The following is a 9,435-nucleotide window of genomic DNA, read 5'->3' as shown; positions in this document are numbered from 1 at the left end:
TACCAAAGCTTGAGTTGCAGTAAATATTGCATCATTCTTGTTTCCATTCAGGGAATGTGCTGCCCTGATCCTGAGGTCAGCAGCAAGTTTTTCGGGGACTTGAATGGCACAGGGTCAGGTCTCAAGTGAATACAGGACTCAGCTGCTTACTTCTGGGTTTTCAGTAACCTGATATTGCTGTATACGTAGTCCAGGAAAGGCCATGTGTAGGGATGTGACACTGTAACAGCTGGAAAGAGCAGGGGAAGTCACTTTTTTAATACTCTTGCTGAAAAAAAGTTCTGTTTATCTACATTTTTCCCCCAAGGTGTGCCACTGGGGAGTTTAATGACAAACAAAACCAAAAGGAAGTCTTAAGCAATACTGCAAATATTGCAAATGTTATTTATGAAGTTTCTCACTTGGACATGTGAGGCTAGGGTTTTAGCCTGCAGAATATTTTTGTTTCCAGAGACATGAAACAGGGGCTCTCTAAAAGAAAAATAGTTACTTGCACAAAATCTATTAGTTCTGCATCAATATTTTGTTCACTAATTTCCTCACATAATTCACCTGATTTCACTTGATCCCATACAATTGTTCAAACCACACAACATGGTCAAACTCTGAAGAAATAAGCAATGGAATATTAAAAAGGTGAGGAGAGAAGGGTGGCTTACCAAAATATTACTTATATATCCTAGCAATAAGCAATGTTTGCAGTTAGCATTTAATTCATTTAATTAACTGTATGTAATATATTAACTACACATAATTCAATTCATTGGCCACCTAGTCTCCAGAGTCTCTTGATTGCTCAAAACCAGAGATCTTTGGGATGACTGTTTCACTCTATGCAGTGGCTATAAAGACAGTATGAACTAGATCCAGTACTGGTGTTAGGTGCCTAAAATACTGAAATAGTTTATATTAAAAAAAAATCATGGCAAGCAAGTTGACAGGGACACAGCTACCTACCACATAGCTAATGGGAGAATGATGCAGTCAAGGGTGTTTCTATGAGCTTGTCCTTGAAACTCTCTCTTCTGTGGGAAAGGCAAATGTAGCTTCCAGTCTGTATCCAAAGGATTGCTTATACATACCCAGTGGATGTTATTGTAAAGTACAAGAGTCTCGGACACCCATGATGAGTCTGTTTAAGCCTTTGGCCAGAGGAGTTGCTCTCAGACTCTGTGTTGCTCAGTATGCAATGGGAAGAATGTTGTTCTTCTCCTGCAGCTTGCTTTCAAACAACCTATACACAATGGCAAGTCCTTGGAAGTGGGAAATTGGGATTTAAATATCCTTGGAAAAGAGGAAATTTGTTGGGCCTCTGCTTTAATGACTACGTTGCCTTCATCAGCCACTTTTTACAAGGGATGCAGTTCTGTTAGACATGTTAGATGTTCCCACTGGTAAAGCCCCCCCCGCCAACTGGCCAAACTGGGGCTGCCAAATTGAAACTGAGGAATGTTTCATTTCCAGATTCCCGTCAAGCTGAGAAATGAGACACTTTTAAGGTAGGAAAGTAAGGTTTCTATAGAGTTCAGGATCTCTGAGAGAGTAGGCTGTAGCAGGGGTATATTTGGATTATACTTTGTGCCTGGTTTTTGCATATTTCATTTATTAGAATTGACCTCATATGAGTACAACTGTTTTCTTTCCGATAAGATCTCAGTTAAACTACTGTGCCTTTTATATTTGTCACTAGTTTATCTATATTTTTTAATTTATTTGTAGGCAACTGATAGTGACTAGAATGAGAAACTGGTGATTTACGTAGAACATTTACATCTTAATCTGAATTTACCTTTGAAATCACATTCCTTTCACTAATTCATGTAAATAAATGAAATTCATTAGGATGTCTTTAAAATTAATTTAATTTAATTCAGATCTTCATTATTGTCCTTCCAAGACTGCAGATTTTTAAATGCAGAAAATGTTGAATCTTTATCCTGTTGCTGTCTCTTTGAAGGATCTATTTTGATAAGGAAACTGACTTTCAATATGACTCTTTGTTATGTTACTTAGTCATTATATTAAACTGACCTCAAAATATTCCTGTGAGGTTGATGACACTATTACAAATTTTGAAAATACAGGTACACTAACTTATGGGGTCACATAAGAAGTTTGTCGATTGTGTTGTACTTCTGGAATCAGATTCTGTCATTTTCTTGAATATACTATAATAGCTTTGTAAGGAAAAGATCCCAAAAGCAGTACTTTGATTATAGTGAGAGACACCGTCAGTATTGCCATCACCCCCATTCCACAGATGGGGAAATTCAGGCAAAGAGATGACAAGTTTTGGTCAGAACTGGTAGTACCAGAGAAAGCTCCTGGCTGTCACACCAGTGTGTTAGTCACGAGATTATATTTCCACTCTTGAACTCAGAGGTATATAATTGTATTTATCCATTTCTTAAAAAGACTTTGGAAGCCTACCTTGTTATGAATAAAAGTTTGAATTAAACTTTTAACAAGTATTTAAAATCTGATTTCTTCTAGGTTTCTCATGGGCCAGTTTTTTCATCTTCTCATTATGTAAAGTGAAGAAGATCCACAAGTAAATCCTCTATTTAAACATACCTTCAGTTTAGGAAGGTATTATCCTTACTTTGCATCCCAGGTATTAGTAACTCTAATCAAATTAACACCTGCTTTCTCAGTCAAATATTTCAAGGTCTTTGAGCATAATCTAAAGTGATAGGCACAAGGCATTTGACACACAAATGGAGTAACTTAAAACTTGGGTTTTAAAATAAAAAATTATATAAAATTAAGCTAATACTATCACTAGACATTGGATCAATTTTATTTATATAACATTACTGTGTTTCTGACAATTTATTGGAAACAACCAGTTATGTAGACAGTGGCATCTGTTACAGCTAGAGACTGAAAATATGGGTTAATTAAAAGTAAGCTATCTGTCTAAATCTGAGATGTCTGTTAGCATGTCATTAACACCTTAAAGGAAAATGGAATGGGAAAAAAACCCAGCCCAAACTTAAACCCATTTTTTAATCCAGGTATTATTACTAGTTTGAAGCATGCAAGACAGCCTACATTTTTTAGCTACTTGACTTTAAACACTTCTAAAAGTTTTGGAGCCAAATAAAAAGTTGGAAGAGTGTGAGGAAAGAAAAACAACCTAGCTCCAGTATTTTTGCCAGTCCTGCTGTTTGGAGACTCCCTTTACCATTTGTATTTAATTTTCCTATCTTAGTACAAACCATCTTTCCAACAGCTCCTGAAAGACAAGACGTGCATCTCCCCTGAGATCACCCCGGCAGGAAATTACCAGAAATTAAGGGTCCAGCCTTGCAAATATTTTGTCACGTGAGTAACATTAGTCAATGGGATACCCATATGTAAGTGCTGGCTTGATCAGTATCTAAAGTTGGCAACTGCAGGTGTACTCCTTAAATAATTCAGTCTAAACTGCAAGTCTGCATTATACAACACATACATCAGCCAATTTTATTGAAGATGTTTCAACTCATAGTAGTTCGAGTTATTTTATCATGCTGTTTTTAATCATTTTCTTGCCTTGACTTCTCATCCTCATGTAGCTGTATGTTTTGAACACCGAATTGGGCATGACATTGAGATTCTAGTGTAATTCAATCATTACGGAAAAACTGACATTCACATATGTTTACATTTAGCCTCAATAGGAAGACAGTCAGTCACTTTATACCAGGTTACAACAAATATGATTTTAATTATTCCTCTTGTGAAAAATACTTTTCACATATGATTACTAACAAACTCACTGCAAAATGCAATTAGTTTTACATGGTTTCTAAGACTTTGTAATCCTTTGAATGTAAAAATACATGTTGTGAACAAACATTTTATTTAAATTGGGGGGAAATGAAATATTTTTTAAAAAATCAAATAAAAATGAATACACGTCCTAATGAATCTTTCAAACCTTCCTACGAAATCACAAACTTCTCCTATCATAAGTGAAATGATTGCAATTCAGTAAGATTCATGGTTGATTAATTCCAAGGAACTTAGAAGGTTATTCCAAAGTGCTGCTTCCATAATTAAAGTGATGTTGTATCTGCTCTTTCAGTGATGTTTATCTTTGGATGAAGTGATCCGCTTCATGATGTGGATTCCCCAGAATGCAGTGCAGAGGGAAAACAAGACCTACAACACAGAATTTAAAATGAGAAACATTATAGAAGATTTTTAAAATTATACTTGTCTGTAAATATAATAAATAGGTGAACACAGAGAGCTCTCAAGCAGAAAAATTATACAAGAATTCTAGGCATACTAATAAATTCACTTTAGGAATGTATGCTTTCTTTTTTCTATTACTCTTTATTGTGCACATTCCTGTTGGAATTTGTTCTTTCTGAATGGTACCAAAACAAGATAACTGGCAAAGTCTGCATGACCTTCCCTACTTTGTAATTGAGTTTGGATTTGGAGTACTCAGAGTCATATATAAGACAGGACAATAATAACACCAGCTGTGACAGAAGGTAGGTGCAAAAACGTTAGCTTTTTTTTGGCAAATGGTCTGAAGAATGCCGACATTGTAAGTTGCATGGTAGGGTAAAAATACCCAAAGTAGCCTTAAATAGAACCAGTGGCAAAAATCTTCTAGCTGCAGTACGATAGATCAGTACTTATTTCCCAACCCGCTATTTATGATGAGATATAAACTAGACTGGGAACAACTTAAAGATGTAATACTCTTTATCTTGTCCTTGGCTCTGCACATCTTTTTTTTTTTTAGTCAGTGAATGTTAATGAGAGATCTAATAATTTTTTTTTTCATTAGTTTATTTGCTGAAAACTTATTTGGGATGAGTAGGAATACTTGCAGGGTAAAGTCTAATTCAGGTAATAGCTTTTTCCAAAAAACAAGAAAGAGAGTAAGATAAAAAGTGTGTGCACATGCGTGTATGTGAAATTTTGTATTTTGAATTTTCTGAAAGAAACCTTTGTCTTTCACATAGAAAAATTTCTCTAACTTAGAAAATTGCAAAATTAAAGCAGTTGTTATGGATTACTGAAGTGAATTTTTTTACTGTGAGTTAAACAAAACATTCCACTTATACTGAAAGATATTTTGTTCAGGTGATTTTTTGTTTGTTTAAAGGGACAGAGAAAATTTAAAAGAAAAGGAATTTTGGGGTCAGGTTATAATAATTCTTTTTTCAGGTTAATCTGCAATCAAAAGGTACTGACTAGGAGATCTCCAATTTTAACATTAACATTATTTACCATTCAACATTTAACAATGCATGGCCCAGAAATCTACTACTATCCTCATCTACACAGTCACTCACCAAAGTACATGAGATCTGAATGTCCAACATAAATAATAAATGACCATAATACCTAAAAGGTACTCATTTTGTAGTCATCGAAGGGAATGTGATGGGATCAGGTCTGATCCCTCTCACAACCTGTTTGGGACAGGTACAGGCTTCACGTAATCTGTACGTTACGTACTTAGTAGGACAAGATGGAAATAACACAATGTATCAGTAAGTAGAATTCCAATCAAATAAAAAAAATCCAATCCCCATTCAACCTCTCTCAAGACAAATTCCCTTCAACTATTTTCATTGAAGGCTTTAATTCTACTTGAGCAAGGGCAGGCTGTCTACTGCATTTAAAACTTCTGATGACACTGTTGGTGCTGTATTTGTGGTCCCATTTGTAAGAAAGACTCATAAAATTCTCACCAAAAGTCTTACTTATAAAAGCTTCAGACCTTTAGGTATGAAAGATTTAACTTCTTTTTTTTTTCTTGCATTATCACAAACACCTTATAAAACTGCATAGCTCTATTTTACAGCTATGGAATGGAAAGACTTTTTAAGCAGTACTGCAGGCACATACTCTCCGTGTTTTGTGAGATGCTTTATTCCTATGCTGAGATGCCCCGTAGAAGAAAACCGACTACAAATAACTATCTGTATTTCTGATTTGGCTGTTATGTAATTGGGATGAGTGTGAATCGTGACATACATAAAATGATGACTTACATATAACATGCTCTTACTGAGGAAAAATTCTTTGTCATGCTATCTCCAGAAACAGATCTTATCCACTTGTCATAATTAGTACTTCTCTGACACGTTACTAAACTCCTTTCATTCCTCACCTCAGAAAGATCACTCCTATTCCTGGAAGATGCATTAAATATAGAAGTATTTCATTTTCAGAAGAACCACGTTTAAGCACATTTAATGACTGAGGTGCAGGGCATTTGTAGGGGATTAATGACTGCTGGGAGATGATGATCACCTGAAGAAGCACAGCCATGGGCCATTAAGCCCCAGGAAATGTCCTCAGCTAAAGATGGTTATTGCTATTATAGCCTGAAAATGAAAAAAACATCTCGGGTGAATTTTTCTTTTTAAAATTGAGTGATGCAGTTTCTTCTTTCTTAATTAAATTCTTTATTGTGAATTTCTTAAAGCATGCAATTAATGCTTGTGGGGGTGTATTTCAAATTGCAGTTATTACATCCAGATAGAAAAACCACATACTGCACATTGTGGATCTGCAGAACTAGTTTGGCTTCATGATTCTATAAAAGTATTGATTCACTGCCTATCAATGTCAGGACTGCCAGTACTCGATGGAAAGAACGTATTCATGAAACAATAATGCTGCAAGGTTGTGGGGGTCGGGGTTTGAGAAAAACTCAAGCATCAGGGAAAAAAATTAAGGGGCCACATCCTCCCTTGCATGATAGCAATTCTGGCTGGCTCTACTGCTATAATGCTGACCTACCCTGAACTGAGCCAGCTGTATGGAGCTACCAAGCAGAAACTTGCTGTGTAGGTTGGAGTTCAGTTTCTTTTGATTGCTGCTACATATTTTGGAGTTACAAGGCTTGACCCACTTGAATGAATGGTGCAATCAGGTGATGTCAGCAATCAAAGCCGAGACGATATGTGCCAGAATTTTGAGCAGACAATAGTGTGGGCAGCAGGAAGCAGCAGAAGAGCATTCCACCAGGCAACCTGAACTATAGTTGACAAGTATTTTTCTAATGCCATTGGGAAAACATATTTCCTGAATCCTATGTGCCGATATTTTGCATTTTCTGTTCAAATCTCTCGCACCCTAACAGGTTGGGTTTTGGCTTTTTTTTTTTTTTTTTCCATTGCAGTTTCTAAATTATTGTCACAGAAATTCTCATTCCTTCTTGTATTGTCCAAACCAACTAATATTTGTCCTTTGATAAAAATATTCACATATCAGTTTCCTAATTCAGCTAGTTTTGAAATAAAATGATAGAATTAAATAGTATACTTTTTCTATCCTTACACTGAGAAAAGTTCCCCCACAAACAATATTACGTAAGAACAATAGTTTCACTTCTGTCTTCAAATGAAAAATTACTGTGGACAGTGGTCATATATGGAACAGTTAGGCCTAAAAGAAGAATTTCTCACAACCATATATCCAGCAAAGCTAAATGCAAACTTTTTGCCACCTTAACAGAAGCACTTGTTACCTTTACCTGTTCAAGTAACTACAAATTATAGACTGTCCTTTAGACTGCTGGAAGAGGACAGTCCTCTTCCAAATATTTACATTACCTCCTTTCATACAGTCTTTCTATTTCCATACAACCCGTATTCTCTCTCTGAATAAGCCTACAGAAATGTAAATAACATTATTCACAAGAACAAAGATAGCTTAACTAATGGATTGACTGCAGGACTGAGTCTGCTCTTCACAGGAAATCCCCACTGGAGTGATCGAAGTTTATGAGGCTGTAAAGTACTTCAAAATCATTAGTTAAATTCAGGCACCCACTTCTGCATGATTAGCTTTGTTGCTGATCACTAATATTATTTTCTGCCATTTTCTCTTTTGTAATGGCTTTATATATCTGAGTTGCCTAGACATAGTGTCTTTCCTCTTGCAGATTTCATCTGGATAGAATTAGAAGGCTTTAGACATTGGTCTAGAAATGTAAACAAATGTCCAAAGATAGCCCTGCTTTAAGGAGGGGGAAGAGGCTCAAACCACAACATCTCTGACCCTTTCCAACCTAAATCATTCAATGATTCCCTGACATTTCTCAGATTCTGCCCAGACATGTTCACTCCAAATTTTGCTGCAGAGACAGTGTGCAACTATGCAACAAATTGGCTATATCTGGGGTACAACACCATATGAACGGGCATGTTTATGATACTGAATTCTCTGAACACCTCTGTGCTGGGTAATGTATTCCTAGCTCTGGAGGGGGCTCAGGAAGATCAGCACATCCACATACTTCATTAGGTTGGCTGTTCACATCATCAGGTGGACCTGGTACTGGCAAATGTGATAGACAATGAGCCCTCCCAATGTGATGCTGAGAATTGTTTAACTGATACTGCAAATCAAACATGATTAAGGTTCTTTTTATATTCTTTATCTACAAATCTGGACATGGCTTCTTCAAAGGCACCAGAAATCATTTCATACTATCAATATTAATGATAGAGTAATTTTTAGACTTTATCTGAGAAGGCTGTGTCTGGGTAATGTCATTGTCCTTTCCTAGTAAAGACGGAGATCATGAACTGATATAACAGTTAATAAAAAATACTAATATTAATAGCAAAATGGTTGAATAAACTACTCCAGATTTCACAAGTACCTAAATGGCGCAGTTTTCACTAATACCACCGCTGTTTTCCCACTTCTTTACACAGGACTGCTTCAGGTGCTGAACTACACAGAGGAGACAGAAAATACATGTGTTCTGGTTTTGGCTGGGATAGAGTTAATTTTCTTCTTAGTAGCTGGTACAGTGCTGTGTTTTGGATTTAGTGTGAGAATGATGTTGATAACACACTGATGTTTTAGTTGTTGCTAAGTAGCGCCTATCTTGAGTTAAGGATTTTTCAGTTTCCCATGCTCTGCCAGCAAGCAGGTGTGCAAGAAGCTGGGAGGGAGCATGGCCAGGACAGCTGACCTGAACTAGCCAAAGGGGTATTCCATACCACAGAATGTCATGCTCAGTATATAAACTGGGGGGAGTTGGCCGGGAGGGGAGGATCGCTGCTTGGGCATTGCTCAGCGGGTGGTGAGCAATTGCACTGTGCATCACTTGTCTTTTCCTGGGTTTTATTTCTCTCTTTTTTGTTATATTCCTTTTCATTTCAATTATCATTATTATAATATTTTTTTATTATTATTGTTGTGATTATATTTTATTTTAGTTATTAAATGGTTCTTATCTCAACCCATGAGTTTTACTTTTTTTTTCCCCGATCCTCCTTCCCATCCCACTGGGAGGGGGAGGAGTGAGTGAGCGGCTGTGTAGTGCTTAGTTGCTGGCTGGGGTTAAACCACGACAACATCTCAGAAGTCGGGAAAGAGGTTCACTATTTCTGGAAGTGAGGATTTGGGTAATAAATGCATGGATCTTCATTCTCAGTGCAATGTTTGGAGATAAGC

At 36.5% G+C, this 9,435-nt stretch overlaps 1 protein-coding gene across 1 annotated transcript in view; it reads right to left on the bottom strand.

Moving 5' to 3' along the window:
* Positions 1-3,438: 3,438 nt before the first annotated feature.
* The window catches only part of AGMO (alkylglycerol monooxygenase), a 198,427-nt gene continuing 192,430 nt past the window's right edge, over positions 3,439-9,435 (bottom strand). The window contains 1 exon segment of the mRNA XM_050890926.1: positions 3,439-4,149. Coding sequence (XP_050746883.1) covers positions 4,069-4,149 — 81 coding nt within the window. The 3' untranslated portion in view covers positions 3,439-4,068.

This window comes from Gymnogyps californianus, chromosome 2 (genome assembly GCF_018139145.2).
Source record: "Gymnogyps californianus isolate 813 chromosome 2, ASM1813914v2, whole genome shotgun sequence".
Classification (NCBI taxonomy): Eukaryota; Metazoa; Chordata; class Aves; order Accipitriformes; family Cathartidae; genus Gymnogyps; species Gymnogyps californianus.
Note: the sequence above shows the minus strand (reverse complement) of the source record. Positions and strands in the feature narration are given on the sequence as shown.